Source organism: Centropristis striata, chromosome 1, assembly GCF_030273125.1.
Source record: "Centropristis striata isolate RG_2023a ecotype Rhode Island chromosome 1, C.striata_1.0, whole genome shotgun sequence".
Lineage (NCBI taxonomy): Eukaryota > Metazoa > Chordata > Actinopteri > Perciformes > Serranidae > Centropristis > Centropristis striata.
In genome coordinates this window covers 14,591,332-14,617,601 of record NC_081517.1, presented here as the reverse complement: position 1 = coordinate 14,617,601, position 26,270 = coordinate 14,591,332, and the positions used below count along the sequence as shown (strand labels likewise).

General features: G+C 39.3%; 1 protein-coding gene across 1 annotated transcript in view; it reads left to right on the top strand.

Annotated features, from left to right (window-relative positions):
• The window catches only part of LOC131970981 (slit homolog 1 protein-like), a 103,878-nt gene extending 80,292 nt beyond the window's left edge, over positions 1-23,586 (top strand). Inside the window, exons 27-38 of the mRNA XM_059332239.1 lie at positions 4,356-4,480; positions 4,762-4,856; positions 6,349-6,488; positions 7,242-7,335; positions 7,534-7,671; positions 10,404-10,632; positions 10,730-10,860; positions 14,014-14,168; positions 14,273-14,484; positions 15,655-15,779; positions 17,310-17,518; positions 18,873-23,586. Of these exons, the coding sequence (XP_059188222.1) occupies positions 4,356-4,480; positions 4,762-4,856; positions 6,349-6,488; positions 7,242-7,335; positions 7,534-7,671; positions 10,404-10,632; positions 10,730-10,860; positions 14,014-14,168; positions 14,273-14,484; positions 15,655-15,779; positions 17,310-17,518; positions 18,873-19,135 (1,916 nt within the window). The 3' untranslated portion in view covers positions 19,136-23,586. The remainder of the gene's footprint in view (positions 1-4,355; positions 4,481-4,761; positions 4,857-6,348; positions 6,489-7,241; positions 7,336-7,533; positions 7,672-10,403; positions 10,633-10,729; positions 10,861-14,013; positions 14,169-14,272; positions 14,485-15,654; positions 15,780-17,309; positions 17,519-18,872) is intronic.
• The last annotated feature ends 2,684 nt before the right edge of the window (positions 23,587-26,270 follow it).

Here is a 26,270-nt window from a genome sequence, read left to right as displayed (position 1 = left end):
TTAATCAAATCAAATAATCCTTTTTTTACACGGTCGCCCATAAAGTTGGAATAAAATATTTTTTCACCTCTTTCCATGAAATGATTATGACAATGTGATTTATTCTTGACAGACAGAGTGTATATCTTCTCTAAACTTAACTCTAAAACATAATTATTCCAACTTTATAGGGGAAAATGTGAAAAATTCTAATTCTAATTTGTTGTTCGGTTTTATATTCTCGTGTGGATGACCAGATAACACAAGCTCCCTTTTTGGATTAAATATTTTTTCTAAAATCCTGCTAATAACTGTCAAAAACCTAAGTTAAGATAAGGGTTAAGATAACATACAACTTTATTAATCCTGAAGGAAATTCTGGTTCAAGTTTGCTCCAAAGCCTCCAAAACAAGTACAAAAGCAATCACGATATAGGATAATATAAGAAAAGCAAACAACAACATAGGTAACTAGCAATATATAATATAAATATATATAACAATATAAAAAAATAAAAAAAGTGTCTAAGGAGTAAAGTGAGTAAAGTTCAAATGAAATGGCAGGATGTAATATACAGATACATTGCATATGATAATGAACATAATGTAGTCTGTGGTGTTAAAAATTGTATTGCATCGCTCCTAAATACACTCACTGTCCACTTTATTAGCTGCAAAGTGTACCATAAAGTGACCAGTGTGGTCTTCTGCTGCTTCAACGTTGGACATGTTGTGTGTTCAGAGATGCTCTTTTGCAGACCTTGGTTGTAACGAGTGGTTATTTAAGTTCCTGTTGAACCAGTGACCATCAACAAGGCACTTTGTCCCAGAGAACTGCTGCTCAATGGATATTTTCTCTTTTTCTGACCTTTCTCTCTAAACCCTACAGATGGTTATTAGATCAGCAGTTTGTGAAATACTCACCTTAACTCACCTTTCTTCCCTTATTCTGATGCTCAGTTAGAACTTCAGCAGCTCATCTTTACCATGTCTACATGACTAAATGCATTGAACTGCTGCCATGCGATTGGCTCATTAGATATTTGCATCAATAAGCAGTTGAACAGGTGTACCTAATAAAGTGGCGGTGTGTATATTCCCGGACAAAAAGTGACATGGCCTCTGGAGTAAGAGCTCCCACTCTGACGGACACACTTCATCTCTACACTTCATACATCCCTCTTTTAAATAGAATTATAAAAATGTTCATACGTAGATATGTTTCTTGTTTCTGCATTTCCATCCTTACAATATAATATTCTCTTCTGTTTCTAACCTAATTTTCGAGTTTGTTTTTATAAGATCACAGTTTTTTCTTCCTACACTAACAGACTTTATTATCATATTTATTATGAGCTTAAATCAGCCTCTGATATTTCTCATGCCTCTTCATCGGTCTGACTCTAATCTTCATTCAGCTTCAGACTGCGTGACTTCTGAAACAGATTTAAAACAGTGACGATTTATCCGTGTGATGGTTCAGAGAATGATCTTTTATTCAGTGTTTCCTATTCCTTTATGCATTGGGATTTGCTTTCATTTTTGTCATTTTTGTGTTGATGAAAAAGCTTAATTAATCTACAGTGAATTAAAGTTGTGAAAGACAAAACAGATTTACAGATGAATCATTTGAACTGCTGTAAAACACACACTAGTTAAATTTATGTTTAAACACAGCCAGCGGAGGTTTGATCCCACTCTCTTAATGGTGTGAAGACAGTGTGAACTTTCCATTAGTGACGCTTTCATCGGAGCCCGTGCACGTCGCTAGAGGCGCTAATTGTTGAATTTTTAAATATCAAAATACTGCAACAGTGTCAGAGGAATTGTGAAAAGCTTGTCGTATTAAATGTTTCCCCAGCGGGATTGTGCTTCCTCTCTGCTCGACATGGTTCCTGTAGTGGATTAAAATCAATTTAGAAGTGAGTCTTCTTTTTATTAAATGAGGCTCTGACAAACTGTCGGCGATGTTGCCTCCTTCCTGCTCATTTACAGTAAAACGAGTGTTAAAAGTCATGCTGGTGCATAGTCATATTAACATCAGAATCAATAATTGATTTATTGCAACTTTTGAGCTAATTTAGTCCGCCTTAAAGGAACACTCCACCGTTTTTTCATATTAAAACATGTTATTCGGGTAAGTAAGACGAGTTGATACAGACCTCTTGCGTCTCAATGCGTGCACTCAATCGCCCTGGCGCGCGGAGCTACTTGGCTAGCACTTAACTTAGCCCAGTTCATTCATTGCGGTCCAAACAGATGGACAGTTAGAAGCAACCAAACTCCTCCACGTTTTCCCTATTTAAATACAGCTACACAAGTAGTTAAACGACCAAGTATGGCGACACAAAATAAAACGTGGCGCTTTTCAAAGCGGATAAAAAGGAGAACTATAATGTATGGCGGAATAGCACTTGGGAGCACTTCGACTCGGCGCAGTAATATCATCACTTCCGCTCCCTCTCACTTCCGTCAGGAGTGATGATATTACTGCGCCGAGTCGAAGTGCTCCCAAGTGCTATTCCGCCATACATTATAGTTCTCCTTTTTATCCGCTTTGAAAAGCGCCACGTTTTATTTTGTGTCGCCATACTTGGTCGTTTAACTACTCGTGTAGCTGTATTTAAATAGGGAAAACGTGGAGGAGTTTGGTCGCTTCTAACTGTCCATCTGTTTGGACCGCAATGAATGAACTGGGCTAAGCTAAGTGCTAGAAAAGTAGCTCCGCGCGCCAGGGCGATTGAGTGCACGCATTGAGACGCAAGAGGTCTGTATCAACTCGTCTTACTTACCCGAATAACATGTTTTAATATGAAAAAACGGTGGAGTGTTCCTTTAAGTCTGAGATTTTGAGTTTTCATCTATTTTGTCTGTTTTTCAATCCTTTTCATTCTGCCTGTATAAGCCACTCAAAAAAAGTTTACCATGCCATGTTGGTATAATTTTTCCAGCATAACTTCACCTATTAAGACCTGATAATTATTGTTTCACTTTAACTCATTGGATCAACATTTTGAACACAAAAAAAACACAAAATCGGATTTTATGTTTTTTGCAAAACACAATCATACTCAATGAAGTATTTTAATTGATGGTTGCAAATATAACATCTAAGAGGTAAAATGAGGAGAACATCTAGTTCCATTTTTATACTAAATATACATGGTTGCTCTAGCCTGGGTATACCCATACTGCCTTGCGCGCTCAAATTTCATTTCAAACCTCCATCCAGTCTGGCAACCAGAGAGGTTTCTTAGCCCTGTTTTAGGGATCCAATCACAGAGCGGGGAGGGACGGCAAGACGATGGCGCGTACTACTCGGCAGACGGAAGCTTGTAGTTTTCTTACGGATCCAACATGGCTGCAGCAGACGCGAAACTCTCTTTAGCTGTAGATGGTGTTTTAAATAGTTTAGAGCGAAAGTTGAAAGGCGAAATGTCTCTCGGCGGCTCCGCTGTCCACCGGCTCGTAGCGAGATCACCGGTAGCGGGGCTAATAGCGGTAGCGTTACGCTACCGTTACAGCGTTATGGTAGCGGGGCTATAAGCTATTAGCCGCTACCGTAACGCCGGTGATCTCGCTACGAGCCGGGGGACCGCGGAGCCACCAAGAGACCCGCAGCAGCTTGTTTATTGCCCATAAAATCAGTGGATGTGTGTGGCTGAATGACATGAGGGGGAATAAAGCGTGAAAATAAATAATCTTGCAGAAAGCGAGAACTGGAGAAGCAAAGCAGCAAGGAACACTCTCTCACACACACACACACACACACACAACAAACATCAATTTCTGTCGCTCTACTACGTCATCAGTATAACTGATACGATTAGCTAAGAGCTACCTACAGACGCTTTTGATAGACATTCTAAGTGCCCAATAAACGGCTCCAGAGGATCATAAACCACGCCTCCTCTAGGGAGAAATGAACGGCTGGTTTCCAGACTAATCTCATTTGTGATTAGTCTGGTGTTAGCCAGGCTATGGTTACTCATAAAGTCGGAATAATTTTGTTTCTCAGATACAATCTTCTGTTAATTGTTAGTTGTGGTTTAATTTTCATTGTGATACATTTGGTAGAGATTAATAATACAGTTTTGAGAAGATATACGCTTTATCTGTCAATAATAAATCACATTGCCACACTCATTTCATGGGAGGAGGTAAAAATTATTTTATTCCAACTTCATGGGCAACCGTGTATTTTACCTTATCTCTGGTTTTATTGGCATCAAATAAAAACTGCCATGGAGTTTGAAGGCAGAAACACGCTGCTGATGTCTTTACGACATGTAGAAGTCACATGATTTGCAGCGACTCCAGAGGGTTTAACCTAAAACTGGCTCCTGTGTGTGTGTGTGTGTGTGTGTGTGTTGTCAGGTCCGGTAGAGGCGTCTGTTCAGGCCAAATGCAGCCCATGTGTGACCTCTCCCTGCCAGAACCAGGGTGTCTGTCAAGTGGACCACACGGAGCTGTACACCTGTACCTGCAAGTCCGGCTTCACGGTATGACACTCTGTGTGTGTGTGTGTGTGTGTGTGTGTGTGTGTGTATGGGTTTGTGTGGGTGTGTGTGTATGTATGAGGGGCTCACATAATCTAGTTAGTGAGTTTGTCTGTTTTTGCCCCCTGTAGACACACAACAATCCCATCAAATTACAAAGATGACCTGATCTCATGTTCTTTTGTTCCCAAAATGCTCTTTATTAAATATTTGTGTGTGTGTGTGTGTGTGTGTGTGTGTGTGTGTGTGTGTGTGTGTGTGTGTGTGTGTGTGTGATATTTCAGGGTAAACACTGTGAGACACCAGTCGATGCCTGTGTCAGTAATCCTTGCACCAACGGAGGAATCTGCATCAGTGACGAACAGACCAGAGGGTTCAGGTAACAGAAACACCACAAAACAAGCAGCAGACTAGTCCTGCTGTAAACCTGCCTGTTTGAAATTTGACAACCTTGAACCAACTAACAAAAAAAGGAAATACATTTATGGCATTGCAATGATATTGCTTCTTAATCTCTCTGACAGAATCCATGTTCAGCAGTACAAAACTTTACCCACAAGTGTCACGAATATTGGAGAAAAAAATGGTTCTCCACATATTGTACATATTGAAGTATTGTCATGTTTCCAGCCTCTCCTGTCCTCTCCTCTCAGCTCTGTGTAAACATCCTCTCCTGTCCTCTCCTCTCTGCTCTGTGTAAACTGCCTCTCCTGTCCTCTCCGCCCTGTGTCAACAGCCTCTCCTGTCCTCTCCTCCCAGCTCTGTGTAAACAGATTTTCAGTGAATATTTGTCACGTGACCGTTGGTCTCAGCAGAATCAATCATGTCTTCAGTGTCTCTGAGGAGCAGAATTTAATGTTTTTAACAGGATGTGATTAATGCAAACACTTCATTTTAAATGACACATGTAGAATAAAGAGATTCTAAGAGATATATCAACATTTTAAGCTTCGTTTTGGTCACTTTTTCTAACAGAAACTCTTATACATACATAAACATACATTTCAATCCCACAGTTAGGGTTCAGATGGTTACCTATAAATCATTGGATTGTGATGAAATTTAACACATGTATTCATGATCCCTGGAGGTTGAATCCTAATGACTTTGGTGACCGTCTAATTTCCCATCCAGTGCCAAAAACAGGTGTAAATTAACTCATTACTGGATAACTTACCTTACCTTTGCACAGTAGCTGGATTCCTGCGAGAGGTTAGCATAGATGCTGCCACAGCATCAGTTATATCACAACTGGAGAGTGTTTCTTTATTAATAGTAGAGCAGAGAAGCTCTTTTCCTGAGTGGTTTCAGTTCAAATGGTGTGTAGGTGATAGACAGATGGTTCAGCCAATCAACTGCCAGGTATTTATTAATGTTAATATATAAGCGTTTGCCCCCTTTCCAACCAGTTTCCGATGTCGACTTCTCTGATTCTTCTCTGTAACAAACCATCTTGCCGCTTCAGCTTAGATAACCCCCTAAAAAACCCTAAAATGAATTATACTGTTTCTGATTATTGCTGCTTCATACTGAACCAATGTGAGGTATATCAGAGACTTCCTGCCACATCCAGAGTAAGAGCTGAGTGAAAACAGTTCAGGTGGGAAGTGATAAATACATAAGTTTTCACAGTTCCCAGGTTTCTAACACATCTTAATGGAGAGAAGGTTTTCAGTGAGTTGATGGTATCACTGTGTAAACATCCTGCTGCCGGCTCAGACGGCTGTCAAACACAACACCAGGAGGAGGTTGACAACATTAACTGCTAATCAGTTGGTGAATAACCAACGAATGTGCATTTTGTAGAGCAATGAGTGCTGTTTTTTGTTTATCCCCTCACAGTACGGCTCTGTGTCTTTGTTTCTGTGTAGCTGTGCGTGTGCGTTTGGATTCCACGGGACTTTCTGCGAGGTGAACGTGGACGACTGCGAGGACCACGGATGTGAGAATGACGCCACCTGTGTGGACGGGGTGGGCAACTACACCTGCGTGTGTCCTCCAAACTACACAGGTAGTTAGCACTGTGTCTCTGCACCTCCTCATGAGGAAACAATTATGAAGTTGAAAAAGGTTTTCTGGAAGAGAATAAAGCTCAACCATTGGCCTTGTTTAGATGGAGACAATCTGGACAGAAAATGCAAAAGTGGGGTTGCGTTTTCACTTTTTATTCTGCGTTTAGATGAGCATCTTTAGGGGGAAATCTGTCACCATACGGTGACACAAAAGTCTGTGAAATTCGATGTAGTATGCAGCCAGGTGGCTAGGTGGTACACAACACCAGCAAGAGCTGGCGCATGCGTAGACACTTCTCTTCCCTCCTACTTCTACTTCTCTTTCGCCTCCGCCGAATTGTTGCATCAAAAAATTGCCCTAGGTAATTAATGCGCCTTCTCTCTTCTGTTATTTTATCTATGATAATTCTGCTTAACTGCTGAAATGACTCCTGGATTGTTATCAGGCAACTCAATCATCTGACTGATGGAAACAGCCTGACATGTTTGATGTCGTCTGCCTGGACTGCACATGGATATTACGTAAATGGGACGAGAGCCAGATGAGCTGATCAGAGACACTGAACGCAACAGTGGGATGTTTTCAAGATTTCCACAAATTTTTTGCGTTTTTCAGCCACCAAAACACTGTCACCGTCTAAACGAAAGGCACATCTGATAGAATATTTTGTAGTTTTCACCCGAGAGCATTGTCGTGTAAACAGGACCTAAAATGCTGAGAAAAAAAACTTTTTCTCTCGTCTTGTTCTCAGGTCTGTTTTGTGAGGAGGTGGAGGGTGTGTGTTCTCCAGGTAGAAGCCCTTGTCAGCATCAGTCCACCTGCATCAGCAGTCCTACTGGCCCCAGGTGACACACACACACACACACATACTTTATCACTGCCAGGCTCAGCAAAGTTTCAGACCCCAGATGAGATTAAAAATTTAGACACACAGACAATCGCATAGATAGGTGTTTTTTGCTGAGGTCTGTGTCAGCTAAAATCCCCCAAATCCTGCACCATGTGTCATGTCGTGTGTGTGTGTGTGTGTGTGTGTGTTCCAGGTGTGTGTGTATTCCAGGCTGGGTGGGGCCAGACTGCAGCATAGATTATAATGAATGTGTGGACCATCGCTGCCAGAACGGGGCTCAGTGTGTTGACCATCTGGATGGCTACAGCTGCGTCTGTCCGCAGGGATACAGGTACTGGGAATACTGGGAATACAGGGGACACTGATCTTGATCATAATACAGGGACTAGAAACTTCCAACAACCAATCCATACATGTGTTTACTAGAGGTAGTATGGTGAGTTCACTTCAGTCTTTTTATTTCTCCACAATGAGAGTCAAACCCACTGACTGACCAACAAAGTATTTACTCAAACTGAACTGGACTGATGTCAAACATGTATGGACGACAACAACTGCAGCATTTTATCAAACTTCCTCAACTTTAAGCTTCACTGATTTGAATCTTTTTGACTGAAACATAAAAAAAGCCTAACGTTGCAGCGTTATTTCAACTTCCCTACATGATATCCTAACTCACATGGTGCCTATAGATTCCTTAGATCTTCTAGTTTTAGATGATAAAATATATCCAGTATATTCCTAAAGGTGAGCCCATTATGGTCTCCGGAAAATAACAAAAACGGCGAAAATATTGAGGCTAAATAAACTATAAATATTGATACTTGTCGGTCATGAATCAATACAATATTGCCACACTAAATATTGCGATGCTATGTTGTAATGATTTTTTCCTCCAGCTCTAGTGTTTACATATAAACCTGTTAAACAAATAGATAAATAATAATAATGATAAATAACAATGACAAATCAGCAGTTTATTTTGACTTTGTCATTTAAGTCCACCACCTGATCCTCATTATTGTTTATATTCAGTCACCTGAGGAAGTACACACAGTATGGGAAGACACAAAGCAGGTGGCTTTTTGAATGTATTATTTCTTCTGTGCACTTTATTATTGTTATTATTATTATTATTATTATTATTATTGTCTTATGTGTATGTATGCATGCGTGTATGTATATGTATATACACTACCGGTCAAAAGTTTTAGAACACCCCAAATATTCCAGTTTTTTATTGAAATTCAAGCAGTTCAAGTCCAATGAACAGCTTAAAAGGGTACAAGATTAAGTGGTGAACTGCCAGAGGTAAAAAAGGTAAGGTTAACCAAAACTGAAAAATGATGTACTTTTCAGAATTATACAAAAAGGCCCTTTTCAGGGAACAAGAAATGGGTTAACAACTTAAAGCAATTCTGCAGCAATGGAGGTTGATTAAGGTTTGAAAGTGGGTGCTACCAATTCCTAAAGGTGTCCCAACTTTTCTTGATCACTTACAACCCCCTCTGTCTGCATAAAAGTAGTGTTGGAACACACTGTGGTACCATACCGTTGTGGCACTGTTTGAACAGTATTTTACTGCAGAAAGTAGTGTGTTACTATAAAAATGGCGAAGAAAAGGCAATTAATGATAGAAGAGAGATAGACCATCATAACACTTAAAAATGTAGGTCTTTCCTACGGAGAGAGTGCTCTTCTACAACAAAATATAACTAAAGGAGGCTATATGGGGGCTGACAATTAAGCAATACACTATACAAAGTTGAATAAATGAATTGCCAAGCTCTTGGCTTCAAAAAAGCTCTAAAGTACAAAAAGAGGTCAGCACCCATAAGCTTTCAAAAACAACAGACAAAACAAACTAAAATTTAAACAAAGGGTGTCCAACTCTTGGTTCTCTTTATCTAACAAATTTACAAACTAACAGAACTTACAAAGATTCCTAAAAAACACTAAGACAGGCAAGCAATACTGCTGCAACACTCAATAATACAATACAAAGCTTCTAATTACATAAATTGATGTGCAACCAACAATAAAGGTGGACTGCTCACTGTTTACATAAATCATGAAAAAGTAGATGTGTACAGAATTAAAACAGTGTAAAAAAAATACACGATGGAATATACGCTGTTTATTTAAGCTGTGTTTCACCAAAAAGAAACTGGTTATTTTAGTCACTGGACTGCTTTTTAAGGAACTACAAAGCTTTTTTTAGACGTTTGCTGTCTGCTTTTTCATAGCAGTCTTAAGATCTGCAAATATTAGACAAAATTAGGCTGCTGGTGTATAAAAACAACATTACATCGGATGAGGACTGCTGGTGGTCGCTGCTGTAAACACACCCAGCTGCCAGCTAGTTTCATCTGTAAAACATGCTTTTTTTCATCTGAAAAAATAAAAAATATGACATAACAATTAGCCTGCTGCAGCAGAGTATATTACTGCCGTAGGATGTAATGAACGTAATACGGAGGAGGAAAATGAGAAGAATGAGTGTCTGTCTCCACAATCAATCATCTGTTGAGTGTTTGATGGTTATTAATTTGTGCTTTAGAACGTAACCGCCACGCCACGATCAGAAAACAACATTTAAATCTCAGTCACCTGCTTTCTCATCACAGCACAGCTGCACTCAGCTTGACACACTCGTCTCTGCAGCCTGCAGCCCGCTGGCATCAACTCTCTCTCTTTTCTCTCTTGTCTCTTTTTAAGTGAATCAGATAGCCGACAGCAAAGCAACTCCAAAGCGTATCATGTCACAAAATCTCAGAAGATAGCTGTTAGAAGCATTACTAAAAACACTTATTTCTAAAGTGGTCCTCGATGGAAATGAAAAACAAAAATTGGGATAAAATGATCACAGAAAACGTCCCCAGAACTTTGTTTAGACTCTGATCTCTGCAGTCAAAAAAAGCAAGTTTCTCAAAAGATACATAGTCCCCGGAGAAGGTTGATATTTGATTTTATATTTTTATTGTCTCTTATATTGAAGTAACCTCTTGCAGCAGGTAAAAATCAATGTATCTCTCCTGAACGTCTTGTTTTTTTCCCCCAAAGTGGTGAGTTTTGTGAAGTGGCTCTTCCTCCCGCGTCTCTCTGCCAGCTGACTCAGTGTCAGAATGGCGCCCCCTGTGTGGAGAAGACGGGCACTGCGGTCTGTCAGTGCCTGCCAGGGTTCGAGGGTCAGAGCTGCGAGAAGCTGGTCAGCGTCAACTTTGTGGACAGGGACTCCTACGTTCAGCTGCAAGACGTCAAGAACTGGCCTCAAGCCAACATCACGCTGCAGGTGAGGACACACGCTGAGATGTCACACTGGAGGTGACAGACACAGAAATGACAGCAGCAGACTCACACACACACATGCTGTGTTTTGTGTGTTTCAGGTGTCAACTGCAGAGGAAAATGGTATCTTGCTGTATAACGGAGACAACGAACCAATCGCTGTGGAGCTCCATCAGGGTCACGTCAGGGTCACGTATGACCCCGGGAACCAGCCTGCCACTGCTATCTACAGGTACACACACACACACACACACACGCACGCACACACACACACACACACACACACACACACACACACACACACACACACACACAAACACACACACACACACACACACACACACACACAGCCCTTTCCTGTATGAAAATAAAAAGTGGTTAAAACAGGAGCCATTTGGAGTTCAGGATTAATATTCTATTTTATATGAGAAAGAATCCTGAAGTAGAACCTGCAATCCGTCAATGCATATTCTAGGAAATCTTTCTGAAATTATAAACTGAGCTATGCAGTTATATTTTGAAGTATGTATTCATAATTTGAGCTGTACAGATGAAAGCACAGCACAGCCTTAAATCCACTGCACTAGTCATCTCTAGTGAAGTATCTATGTAATTAGGGCTCATTGTTTTCATGTTTTAGAATTAAAAGAAAAACCCCACTATTTTCTAAAAAAGGACAATTCAATTTATATTTAACACCTGTGCCTCACTCACACGAAAAATGTATTATTTTCCATTTGCAGTAAGTAAAATGTTTTTAACTTATTCAGTCCTGATCATAATGATGATTAAAAAAAAAAAATAATAATAATAAATTTGATTTACATAGTGTTTTTCAGTCTACTCAAAGTAGCTAACTACCAGATAATCATTGCTTTTTTCAAAATTCTAACCTTTTAAATGCCGGTTTGTTTACATAATGCCACTGTTGATTTTTTATGCAAATGAAAAACTCAAAAACTGATGTTATTTTTTGTTCATTTTTGATTATTTTTCTGTCTTGTCATAGTCTGAGATGTGTCAATAATTAGCAACAACACTAACTTTGATGCATTACATCAAAAACACTGCAGTGCTCTATAATACAGCAACAGTAACTCTAGTGGAAACTAAAAACCAAATCATTTTGAAGCTCTAGATTAAAAGCCTGATAGAATGCATGATGTTTTGCTGTAACAGCTGTGGGATCAATTATTGTGGTTTTAATTAGTTTCAATGGGACATTATTGTCCCTTAGGGTCTGGGTGTTTGTATTTTAGCTGCACAGATGTTATAGATTAAAAAAAGCTAAAAAAATAAATTTTAAACATTTAAAAAAAAAAAGGGAAAACTCACACTCTTGCCAAAATGTATTCCATGTGCATTAACACAGTCAAAATGATCTGATCATCAAACAGTTAACAGCCTCATGGTGCACAAGGATTCAACTTATTTTCACTTGGATTTTAGGTTTCTGCATATGCAAATGTTTAGTTTTATTCTCCTCTAAAAACCACAGTGAGCAGGTTACAATAAACAATGCAAACTACAGTGAGCAATCTTTAACATTTTTGGATTATTGACATATTAATTTGCTGTTTTAATGCTCAAAGTAAACACAAATATTCTGTACAGGCCGGTATTAAACACACACCAGATGAGAGGGTGCATGCTATTTACAGGATCAGTTAAACCTGAGGAGGATATGACTAGTTCCAGCTGAGTTATACAGCATTTCCCTGCTGAACCTGACCAGCTCTACGTGTTTAACATCACACTTAACCTTGCGACTGCAGCCAGCAGCTGCAGGTTGATTATCGTCACATTTTAAACGCTGAGTGTTTTGTCGAGCCGAGCGATCCACTGGACTCCTGTCAGGCCCTCAGCAGCCTCTCAGCTCGCTGTAGCCCAGCAACAGCGAGCTCAGAGCATGTGAGTGTGTGACGCGTGGTGGTGTTGCTCAGAGCGAGTCCTGCAGCGTTGGGAACGTGGACGGATGACACGGGCAGTGTGGGTATTCTGGTTAAATCACAGACGCTGCCAGAGGACACTTGAAGCTGAGTGTCCACTTGATCAGGTGTCGAGTGCTTAAATGTTTGGATGGTTCACTGGAAAGGAGGAGGCCACACACACACACACACACACACACTCTGAGGCTATTTGTGTGATAAGCAGCTGCAGAGAGGATGAGACTGAGAGTATGAGATGAGAGAACAGAGAAAGTTACAATTACTGAGACAAAACAGAACTTGAGATGTGAACAAGAGGGATAAATAGTTATAATGGACAATAAAGGATCCGTCTTATTCACACAGCAGATGGGACTTTACATTTGAAACTAAATACAGGCCACAATTGACTTATCTAGCCTGGTTCTGAATGGCTGAATCTTTGCCTGTTCAGCGATTCGTAAAGGTTATAGATTAAAAATGTCAACATAATCTTTCCACACAGCTCACTTGATATCAAGTCACTGCAGAGGAAAACGGAGAGAAAAAATAGAAACAATAGTGACACATTTCTAAACCACATTTACCCAGCCGGACAGGTTCTTTTCAGTTTACTTACAAAAATAGAAACATAAAAAACACTTACACATCCTCTGTGTCGACACTGTAAATGACAGATACAACTGACTGACTGGTTCGGGTAAAACAGAACAAAATAACCCCAATTCACAACATTTTCTTTGTCTTTATCTGATTTTTCCCCCGGTGAATATTAAAACAGGATCCTCAATATCTGGTTTGAGATTGATTCAAGAATGAAATTTCCACCAAGAACAAATAATAATCTGCTCTCTGTTTTTAATTCTTTGTTTTTAATTCTCTCTGTTTCATTTTATTCAGCTTTTTACAATATAGTTTGAACAAAACGTAGAACATGGGGTGTTTAATTACAATAATACATGTAGTATTATACATGTAGACATCCAAATAGACCCATATTTTTTTTCTTCTTCTTCTTCTTTCTGGGTGTATTACTAGACTTGCATATATATAGATGCATATATAGATTTAAACAAAAGAAGAAAAACATACACTTTCCATTTCTGCCATATTTCCTCAAGGTCATTTACTTGAAGCTTCAGAGAAAAAGTGATTATTAGTCATAAATTATATCGTACCATTCTTATATAGGTGGAGTTTCCAGTTTAAGCTTTTTCCAACACCAAACAGATATTTTGTCATCATATTTATGGATATTGAATGAAATAGTCCAAAAAAGAGAGATCATGCTACTTAAAGGTAACTGTCAAAAAAAATAAAATCACTAATATTTTGTGGATTTTACACCTAAAATCATGTACTTTTTGACCAAAACAAATGGTAAAGATAATAGTAGTCAGTAATGATTGGCTTCTTGGGAGCTGCATTCATTATTATGAAATGTGTGTGTGTTAAAGCACTGAGACGGTGAATGACGGGCAGTTTCACACGGTGGAGCTGGTGACCTTTAACCGGATGGTGAACCTGTCTGTGGACGGAGGAGAGCCCACCACTCTGGACAGTCAGGGCCCGAGCCAGCCGGCGACAGGGGACGCTCCTCTGTACGTAGGAGGTAAGACTGAACACACTCAGACTCAGATAACAAATCATGGAGCAGACGTTTATAGAATTTGCAAGCTCAGATAGATTTCATTAACTGTGTCTGTGTGTGTGCAGGAATGCCTGAGGCAGCGATGGACGCCTCTCCAGGTCTCTCCTCTCAGACTCTCAACATGTCCAGTTTCCATGGCTGCATCAGGAACCTCTACATCAACCACGAGCTGCAGGACTTCACCCGCAGCCACATGAAGCCGGGGGTGGTGCCGGGCTGTCAGCCCTGCCGCAAACTCTACTGCCTGCACGGCATCTGCCAGCCCGACGCTGCACAGGTGACCAGACAGAGAGCCACAGAAGCTAAATCAGAGAGTTAAAGTGCACGAGTTAAATACAAGAATTGTGGGAAATCCGTGTATCGTTCGTTCTTTCCATTTTCACTTGGCAATCAAAATCAAATAATGAAAAATGGACTGGTTATTTTGTTATTTGTTGTCTATTATAAAACAAAAAATGAAAAAAATGCTTACTTTTTGATATTTGAATCTTAGGCTCAGATCAAAAATGCGAAATGGAAAAACGGGCACCAGGAATTAATTTGATTTGAATATTTAATTGGTCGGGTTTACGTGACCCCGAAGTTTGACTGCGGTCAAGTGAGCCGCCATTTACTTCTCTGTATTCAAACACTTTATTCTGAAAACTGAAAACCGCACGTCGACACAACAAACGGCGCGACACAATTTAATTATTTCACGTGGTGTCTTCATGTAAAGTTAATACTTCATCTCCTCTCTGCTGGTAAGAGTTTTATGCTGAAAGACAGAAGAATAACAGTAAAGTGTTTATCCTTCATGTCAGCTCGCTTGGAGCAGTTTCAATGAATTTACTATAAATATCACAATACGGGCGCACTACATATATAGGGACGGCTGGCTTAACTAAAGAGAAGCGAATGACGGCTGACTTGACCACAGTCAAACTTCCAGGTCACGTGAACCCAAACAATTAAATATTAAAATCAAATTCAGGCCTGGTGCCCGTTTTTCCATTTCGTATTTTTGATCTGAGCCTAAGATTAAAATATCATAATTTTTTCGTTTTTTGTTTGATAATAGACAACAAATAACAAAATAACCAGTCAATTTTTCATTATTTGATTTTGATTGCCAAGTGAAAATGGAAAGAACCAATGATACACGGATTGTGGGAGAGTTTTGATTTTGTTCAGATTTTCTCGGACTTTCTTTCAACTTGAATGTTACAACAGTAATAGCTCTCTTTCATAATTTATAAAACATTTTTTGAGATGAAGAACAGTTAAATATTGTTTATTCCATAACAGCATTTAGATTTCTAAAGAGAGACACAGAATAAAGGAAACAGCAGAAGTGAAGGTTAACGATGCTTAATGATTTTTTTGCACACAGTTATTCAGGTACAAACATTTGTTATCGTGATGATGGTTAAAGTAGATAAAGTAGTAACTATCCTGTCTTTCACAGGGTCCTCAGTGTCACTGCCAGCCAGGCTGGACGGGACAACACTGTGACCAGCCAGCAGCAGGAAGTCTCACTGCAGCAGATGTTGTCACCTCAGCAACCGGTGTCAGTCCGTGCGAAGGCAGCAAGTAAGCCTGGTTTCATTCTGGCTTTTAAATCATGTACTTTACTTTGAAATGTGTCCACTTTCCAAACCTTGTTACATCAACTGAGAAGTGTTAACGTAACCAGTGGTAGAAAGTAATTAAGTACATTTACTCAAGTACTGTACTTTGAGGCACAATTTTAAGATACTTGTACTTTACTTGAGTATTTCCATTTTATGTAACTTTATACTTGTACTCCACTACTTTTAGCTGACAGCTTTAGTTACTTTTCAGGTCAAGATTTAACATAAAAACATGATACATTTAAAGAGATTAAACTTTTTTTAAAATTGAATCTTATAGTAGTTTATTAAGTAATTATAATAGCCCTGTCTTTACAAAATGTAAACACTGCTTAAATAAAAGCATCAATACAACAAATGTAGTAATATATTTAGAATACATATAACAGTCTGAGTGGGTCCATTCTGCATAACGAGCACTTTTACTTCCGATACATTAAGGAGTACTATTGTACTTTTACTTCAGTAAGTTTTGAGTGCAGGACTTTTACTTGTAGTGGAGTCATTTCTCAGTGTGGTATTAGTACTTTTACTGAAGTAAAGGATCTGAATACTTTCTCCACCACTGAACGTGACAAATACGTATATTCTCTTTATAATGTTTGGTTTCTGGTTTTTTTTTTTTCTTTTTCTTCACATTCTCTTATTAGAGCCTGGCCGATATGGGATTTTTGAGACCCCCAAAAAAAATCGAAAACTGATATTGTGGCTGATATAGTAATTTTTTTAAGCTGGAATAAAAATAGATCTTGTTTTATGTGTATTATGTGTAAATTTTCACTCAGCAAATGTGCCCAGAGAGCTACTTTCTCAAGTATAAAACCTTATTAAATAATATGTAACATTGTTATATATTATACAAACAGTGTATTACATTGTCAGCTAATTCTATGGATAATAACTGAGAAAATAAAGAATAAATAGGGATATAATAATTATTTTAAATTAGACTTGTTTTTATGTAATGTTCTCTATCTTACCATTCGTTTCTACTTCTTTTTTTTCTTTTTACTCCTTTTACCTTTTATTTTCTGTGTATCTGAGAATATCTTTTGATTGTTCCTCCTCTGTCTCTAATTGCTTTTCTTTTCTCATAAGAATTGTTCTTAGCCTTGTGGCATTTCTTTGTGATTAACTGCTCTCTGTCGAAGCACTTTGTAAACTGCTGTTCTTAAAAGGTGCTATATAAATAAAGTTATTATTATTATTATTATTATTAATAATAATGATAATAATAATAATAATAAAAACAATAATAATAATAATAATTAATTAATTGCTAAATAAACATGGTTACTGTTAAGTTTTAGTCAATTACTGATTTTTAAAAATTGAGAGCCGACATCATTTCTAACAAAAAAATTTCCACATTCTATATCTAAAAAAAGTTTTAATAATGGCATTATCTGATGATAGTATCTGTTAGCTGATAAATCTGTCTGGCTCTACTTCTTCTCTTCCTCACTGCATTGGTTGTGTTTTACTCCAGGTGTGTGAGGGGTGTGTGCGTGGCGCTGGACTCACAGACATACAGCTGTGACTGTGAGGAAGGATACCGCGGCGCGCTGTGTAACCTGCAGGAGGAGCCGGCCGCTACGTGCCAGGGTCTGCAGTGTCTGCACGGCCGGTGTGAGGAGACGGAGGACGGGCAGCGCTGCCTCTGTGAGCAGGGATACAGCGGAGAGAGCTGTGATATCGGTGAGGGAGCGCCGGGGGATCAGGGAGGGAACAACTCAAACACAGACTGTCATAAATGTTTTAAGATGTTATTAGGTGAACATGGTGCCTTAAATCTGCTTTACTACAAGTTAAACCCCCAACAATAATTACTTTCACAACCTGAGTGAAGCATGAAGGACACAAGAAAGTAAGAAAAAGACGAATTTCAACAGTTACATTACACAGATTTTTATTCCCAAAGCTCCATGCATGGCAGATCGAGATCATAGAGTCTGATCCCAGCATTAGTGCTGTCTGGAAGAACACGAAACATAATCATGCAGTAAATTAGTATTTTACATTACATTCATGCTTAAACAAATCAAATAATGCTCCCACTACAGAATCATTTTATATTACACCAATTCTCACTCCATACATATAGTGCTTAACAAATTTATTAGACCACCTGTCATAAAAAGAAAGAGAAAACATAAATATTTAAGAAATCTTTCAAACCCTTGCTTAAAACTAAAAATGTTGTTGTTATTTATTTGGCAGATAACAAACCTAATTCACCTTTTTATAGCCAGATTTAAGTCAGAAATGAATCAAGCACTCTTAATCTAGACTCTTAATCAAGAAATAATTATGTGCTTCAATACTTTTACAGTTTTTTTTTGTAAAACGGTAAATTCGAAAATTCATGAATAATATAATTTGGGTTAAAGAGCTTCTACATACTGCTGTATTAAACATTACAGAAAAATAAAACATGATTTTGATAATTAACAATGCTGTTAATTTAGGACAGCTGTGGCACAAACCGCTGGTCTAATAAATGTGTTAAGCACTGTAAATAAAGGTATTTAAGGAGCACTCATAGACTTTTTTATACAATCCAACTTCTCTATGCCTCCAGTGGAGTCGCCCCCTGCTGGCCACTATAAAGAATGCAGGTTAAAGGTGATGGTTTCACTTTTAAATCCTCAGTATCATCATTTCTTCTGTTCTTTGGTTAAAATTCTTTTTAATCTGATATATTGTCTCTGGAGCTACTTGTTGCTCTCCTGTGTCAGCAAACTTATTAGAGAGCCCTTTGTGGTAAGTTCTGTACAACCCTGATTCCAAAAAAGTTTACCAAATATTGTAAAAAAGAAAATAATTAAAACAGGATTTGCAACCTAAATTCAATTCACTATAGTGCATAGACAAAATTTAAAATACTCAAAATGGGAAACTACTTAGCTACTTTTTTTAGTAAATATACTCATTCTGAATTTGATGCATTCTGTTTTAATTATGATTATGTACAACTTTTTGGATTCTGGGTTGTAAAATGTGTTTTAAGCCTGACACTCTCCTAATCCTCCCCGTGTCCTCATGTCCACAGAGTCCCCGTGTCGAGGCGAGCCGGTGAGAGACTACCACCGGCTGCAGCACGGGACCGTCCTCTGCCAGACGTCCAAGCCCTTCTCGTGGGTGGAGTGTCGTGGCCGGTGCCAGGCAGGAACCGCGCCGGGCGCCGTCCCCGCTTCCTGCTGCGCCCCGCTGAGGGTCCGGCGTCGGCGGCTCACCTTCGAATGCGATGATGGGACCTCGTTCACGCAGGACGTGGAAAAACCTGTGGAATGTGGCTGCAAGGAGTGTGTGTAGTGCTGTGGATGTAACAGTGCGCACATACACATACACACACGCCGACACACACACACACGTTTAAACACAACACACACACCAAGCTAAAGAGGTACACACACTGTAGGGATTCTATCACTGATAAACGGACATTTTGGTGTTTGTTTTGTGTGTTTTTTCGCGCACAGACGCAGTTTTTTGTAACATAAGACCGTTCTTCCCTCTCGAAACATGAAATCAACGAGTCAACCTCATCGTCATCTTCCTTCTCTTCTTCACCTGCTGCAGGAGAACCTGCCTGCGCGCTAACTACCTAACTAACTCCAGCTCATTTTTAATACTCGTGTGTTAAAAAGCCTCCGTATGCCTTCTGGTGTGTGTTTCTGATTTGTGGCTGCTTCAGTGCTGCTCTTCACGGCCGCAACGACGAGCTCATCAAGAGAAATAAAGGTACTCATTTAAGCTGGGGACTCGTTTATGAAATAAAAGGAAATTTATCAGTCAAAAAGATCATTCAGTTTTGTAAAGATGTGAAGATTTCACCTGTCAGACTTTGACCTGGTCCACATGTATGCAGGTATTTTTTTCATAAATGTAGGTTTTTCTATGAGTTTGTATGAGCTTTAAATCCACATGCAAACAATGTTTAAGGTCACTGAAATGCCGTCCGGGGTGAAGATTTTACAGAGACATCAGAATTTTTAGCTCGTAAGGTCAGAGTGCGCCATAACCTCACAAAGGAGGCGGCATTTCCGGAAAATGTGCCCAAAATCGTGCTGGTTTTCACCTCGCGAACAAGACTTTTTACATGTATAAATGCACAGTTATTCTTCTTGTATACTGACGCACATAGGAAGCAACTTCACACCGCCTTGAATGTTATATTAATAATATTCCTTCTGGACTTTTCAGACCGTTTTAGCCACTTGCTGCTCAGAGTAAGTGGCAGCATCACATCTCCCTCTCTCCTGTCTTGCTGTGTGCAGCAAAGTTACTGCATAGAGGGAAGACGGTGCATTACAAGCTTCACCAATGCAATGAAATCATATGCATTTTTTGTCTCCTGAGTAGGTGAAGTCACCTTTTCTGCCACTCGTTGGAGCATTGTGAACATCAAGAATAATAGATTTATATTTTATTTTGTAAACATTACATATTTACACAGATAACAGTCACATATAGCATGAAGAAAATGAGTTATCTAGTATGTCTGTTAATGGTTTTGACACAGTCTTGCAAGACTTTGGACAACGCTTAACGCTAATACCTATTCTACAAGAACCGAGAAATTTGTTCTCTCTCTGGTTTGGGAGTTCTCGCAGCTTGTTCTCGACGCATCATCTGGGCAGAACTTTTTTCTTGCATGGTGTCTGACAACTATTGTGTAATTGGTCAGAAATGTGGAAATGTCCTGTCCAGAACTAACTTTGTTCTTGTTCTTGCCACCTCGAGAAAACAAACAAATTTCTCTGCTCTTGAGGAGTATTTATTAGCCTTTACGATATCTAAGTTTTAGGTCGTGTTAGAGTAAATTGCTGAGACAGAGAGAAATCCGGAACAAAGTTAAACTTTGTATTTGTCCTGTGAAAACTGTCCAATATTTACTTAGGTGACTCTGGGACAAAAGACGCTCATAAGTTCACTTTAATTTCTCCTGTTGGAAACAACAGACCTGCTGCTGGTCTCCTAAAGAGTAACTAAACCCACTTGACAGAGATAAAGTAACTGATTGGTCAGTGAAGTGTCTCGCTTCTAAACTAACTCTGGCAGTTTCTTTTATATGTGTCTGAGAGGTCTGGGGCTGCTCATAAAACATTCCTTTTGTGAAATAGGGAAGAAATCCTGTTTTTAAAAGTACCTGTGTACGTGTGGACCAGGCCTTCATGCACTGAAGTCTGTCGGTCTGGTGAAAGAGGTGAAATAAAACCACATTTTACAGTACTTACTGCAGAGTTGACTGCTGTTTAGGCTCTCATGTTTCTTCTTCACTGCTGAGGGTTTAACCACCAAGTGATTGGAGCAGTTCAACAGATTTTATGAGCTGATGTTAATCTGTAACCTCCTAAAAATGTATCTGCCTCACAAAATTTAAGCGAGTATAAACTCTAAAACACAGAATGGGCACAAAATAAGAGATATTTCTAACATCCGGCTTCAGCTGTCTTCTGTGTAAACTGTGGGGATAATATTTATAACTCAAAGGAAGTGGAAGCAGAGATAATATCAGTGACAAGCTAAAGAACAGAACAGGCTGCACCTAGTGACGTTAAACAGAGCAGTTCATGCATTTTATTTCTCACTTCTAACATAATATTTTGTAAATCAAATAGAGTTGAAGGTTGTGGCTTTACGGTTCTGCCCATTTTTTATATTTAGGTGCACAGCGACACCTCTGCTCACAGTAGAAACCTCTTAAATTGAAAAAATAAACCCGGGTCATCGAGTTCAAGTCGCAATCCAAACGGAAAGAAAAAGGTCAGCTCACCAACACGCAGCCTGAAGGTCAGAGGTCACAGTGTTCACGGCGGGACAGCAGAGGGGTCATGACACGTTCCCATCGCTGCTCACCAGACGCCCTTTCTCCCAGTTCAGACTGGGCTGGGAGTGTGTGTGTGTGTGTGTGTGTGTGTGTTGTACTTCTATCCTTGTGAGGACCAGCATTTATAGACCGCGAGACTGACGATAATGTGTCCGTTTCATTCTTCTTTAAAGGTCTGTTTTAGGGTTTCATCTTGGTTTCTTGAGTTATTGCTCGAGCTGTTTATTAAAACCTCAATACTGTTATGGTACAGAGCAAAATGCGTCTAGAACCAGGTTTTTTAACCCTCTGAACCCCACAAAAAAAATGTTTTTTTATTTTAAAAATAGCCAAAAATTCTCCGTCTGCACTAACCAGATCCTGTTAAAAATATTAAATTCTGCTCCTCAGAGACACTGTGAAGACATGATTGATTCTGCTGAGACCAACGGTCACATGACAAATATTCACTGAAAATCTGTTTACACAGAGCAGAGAGGAGAGGACAGGAGAGGCTGTTGACACAGAGCAGAGAGGAGAGGACAGGAGAGGCTGTTGACACAGAGCAGAGAGGAGAGGACAGGAGAGGCTGTTTACACAGAGCAGAGGGGAGAGGACATGAGAGGCTGTTTACACAGAGCAGAGGGGAGAGGACAGGAGAGGCTGTTTACACAGAGCAGAGAGGAGAGGCTGTTTACACAGAGCAGAGGGGAGAGGACAGGAGAGGCTGGAAACATGACAATACTTCAATATATACAATATGTGGAGACACAATTGTTCCCCAATATTCATGACACTTGTGGGCACCTGGAAAAGTATTCTATAGTATATATAAATTACATTTTATTCCAATTTAAAAATATATATATATATATATCAGAGAAATTCAACTTTAGTTTTTGCTTTTTTCATGATTTCTGTCATTCTAACTGTGTTATTCTGCACGAAGACATGTTTGAGTTGTTCCCACTTCTTGCCATGATTGTGCTGATTCCATTGAGCTGCAGGACTTAATATATATTTTATATATTGCAGTGAAATACAAGGACACAGAGAGGAAAATGCAAAAAGAATTAAGTTAATTGTACTTTAATAAATATTTTTCTCATTTTTCTATCTCTCAACCTAAGTTTCAGACGTGTATGGATATAGAAATGAAATTTTTGTATTGAAACATCAGTAAATTTCAAATAATTCAGACCTGCAAAAAGGGTTTGGGATCAGCCTCAAACAGTGGAGGCTAAGGAACGCTTTATGTGAACTAAGGTCCTCACAAGTATAGAAGTTCAGTGTTGTGTGTGTGTGTGTATGTGCGTGTGGGTGTGTGTTTGTCACTATAAGACGCTTCCAACAACAAGACGCTGTCCCCGATAATGAGCTTCATTATACGACGACGCAGTGTGTTTGTTCGGATCAAACGCTTCCTCTCCGATTTGTCAGAAGAGCCAGTGAACGCATCGTGGAAATGCCACAAAAAATGTAGCTTTTATATATGATGACATGTTATTTATATGGATGTGAAACTAAAATAAAGGTGCGTAATATTAAGTTTTAACATGTTTTTATTTGTTGTTGTTTTGTTTTTTTAGTTACATTTTTCCCATAAAAAGCCGACGAGTTGTGTCATAAATCAGATTCAAACTAATGTAGCTTTTATTATAATTATAATTATTATTATTATAACTGCAATACATCTACACACAATAACAGCCTAACAGATTGTAATATATATTATGAGCTTATAATGCATTTGGTTTTGTCATAGTATTTTTATATGTTGAAGAGGATGTTGTCACTGTATCATCTGTAGACTGTAGAGAGAAATCTTTGTTTTTCAGTTGCCAAGAAAAAAAAAAAAGTTTCCAAACCAACCTCGCATCACTGATGGGGAATTTTACAACAAAAAAAAAGAGAAAAAAATAGTGTTTGGGTTCATGTTGTCTCACCTGAAAAGCAGACAGCAATTAGTGCTTCTTTTTCCTATTTATTTAAATAAAGAGCTGTTTCTCCTTCATTGTTTCTTCTTCTTCTTCAACCTTGACACTGGTTCTGGTTTTCCTTGTTGTTGTTGCTCTGACCTTTGACCTCATTGTGTCACGGCTGTCTAGCGTCCAGGCTGAGCCGATGGACGATGGCAGCTCACGGAGACAGAGAAGAGAGGGAGAGATGGGAGGATGGTTGGCAGGAAGAAAGAGAGAAAGAAAGAGAGATAGGGGTGGGTGGGAAAGGAGCTTTAAGATAAGAGGTAGCTGGAGCAGAAGGTAGAAAGATGGAGGACAAAGTGAGAAAGGATGGAGGGAGAGAAAAGAGGGATGTCCTGCTGGGTGTATGAGGGAGGGGGGGGGCAGCGCTCTGAGACTGAAGCCGTTTAATGAAACAGTGATTTATGCGTCCCCTCGTAACCATAAAACATAATATATACCCCCATCGGCTTTGACATAGTCCCTCCTCCCCCAACACACACACAGAAACACACACTCTCAAGTGAAAGCTGCTGCATCCCTCCACCCCCACCTCCACCTCCACCTCTGCAACCCATCCAACATCCAACCACCCCCCCTTCAACCTTTCTACATCGCCATCTTTCCCCCTTCCCCCCTCTCCTCCTCCTCTCTGTCTTTAAAGGAGGATAAAATCATAGCAGCAGCAGCAGCACCTCCTCCCCAACCCCCCAATTCCAATAAAAGCCTTCACATCTTCGCACACTGACGATCTGCTGCACACAAAGGACTAAAAAACATACAAACTGGCAGGCTGATTGTCAGCTGCGTGATCAGAGACAATTCATCAGGCGCAGAATAAACTGACTCCCAAACCGGACAAATATAAACAGCAGCAACATCTAATCATCAGCCATGTGTCTGCACAAAATATTGCCAATATATTCAATAAGAATACAATAAGAGTTTGCAAGAAAACTAAAAAGGAAATTATCTTTTTTTTTTTATCTGTGAGGGGAAATTGGTTCATTAAAGCAGAAGTTGAGCAGAGACAGAGATGCGTCTCACACTAATAAACTGACTCACTGGAGTTTGTTCTGACAAACAAAGAATTACAGATAGCAGGGATAACAATGTGTCACACATATTTACACAAAAACACAGAACTACTGATAGATGTCTTCATCTGTGCACATACATGCCAAGTTGTCATGTCTTAAAATATCTCATCTCATTGCATTTATTTATGCACTTTAGTATCTGAGTTATGTTTTGTTCACATAAATATCATAGCCTGCTTTCAGAGATGTGGATATACTGGCTGGATACTGTTGCTGTTATACAGGTTTCTGATCATTTTCTGTCATATTTACAGTGTATGTGCATCCTCCATTCAAATAACGAATGTGTCAGTTAAACAAAACGTCATTTAAATGCTAAAATAAAAGTGAAATTCTGTCTCTGGTGATGCAGAGGCTGTATTTTATTGTCAGGACCGCTGACAGTCCTGGTGTCAGTATATCAGTAACCTATCACTAGTGAACATATCGATCATATATTGATTATCTGTGCTCTGGTCATGTGCAATACACACTCAGGTGCAGCCACATATAAACTAAACAGCACATAGTGATAGTTTTTTATTTTATTTGTTTTATTCCCCAGCTATAACTGCTCCGACAGTATTTTCAGCATCAATTTAAAATCTTTTTTAAAGGCACTATGTGGAATTTGCAGAAAATCCTTGTCGTTACTGACACCGGTGGCCGTTTTGTGAGCTGCAACATCTTGTTGTTCAAGCCCCCAAGAAGATGATTTGATTTGATTTGATTTGATTTGATTTGATTTGATTTGATTTGACATATCGGTGAAATGGTGGAATTACCATAACCGGGGTGCGTCTGGTGATGCTATGAGGCCAAGAAAGACTTTTCTTGAATTTTTAAACCTCACAACCACAGTAGACTCATTCCACGGTTGATTGCACTGTGAGGGTAATCCCTGTGAGGGTGTTTACATTCTTCACCGCCAACTTTTCAACCAATAAGAAATGATAGTGTGAGTAGATTTCCACACACTACCTTTGTACACGCCCCTCTTCAAATCTTTTTTTTTTTGGTCTTTGTTTTTTTTTTTGGTGAAAGAAACCAGACTAAATACAAAACAAACCAAATGCATCAATTTCACTCTGATTCGGACGAACCAAACGGACTAAATATTTTTATCCACATTCAAGTTAGCAAAGCACTAAACCATGAGTAGCTAGCTCGGACGGTGGAGGTATTAAGTGCGCTGCTCATCAGGCCCAATAGATATGAAAGAGCTGCTAAAGACTTGGGTATGTTTTACGCACGGCGTGGCTCTGCTTATTCCCTATAAAGGCTGCTCGATGGCTTGTGATGCCATCGAGCAGCCTTTATAGGGAATAAGCAGAGCCACGCCTCCAACGCTGTATGCAGTTCTCTTTATAAATCCATGCTCATGGAACGAGCATCTTGGGTATCAAATTTCTGTATTTCCATTCAGGGTTTTCCATGTGCAAATAGAAAAATGTGAATAAAAACAGGTGAATGGAAACTGAGCAACTTTCATAGGAATGCATGGGGCCCTGCCTCCAATGCTGTTCTCTTTTTACATCCATGCTTCTACTGTTATTATGTTTCAATGGATACCAAACTGTTTCTGTAAACACTGGTAT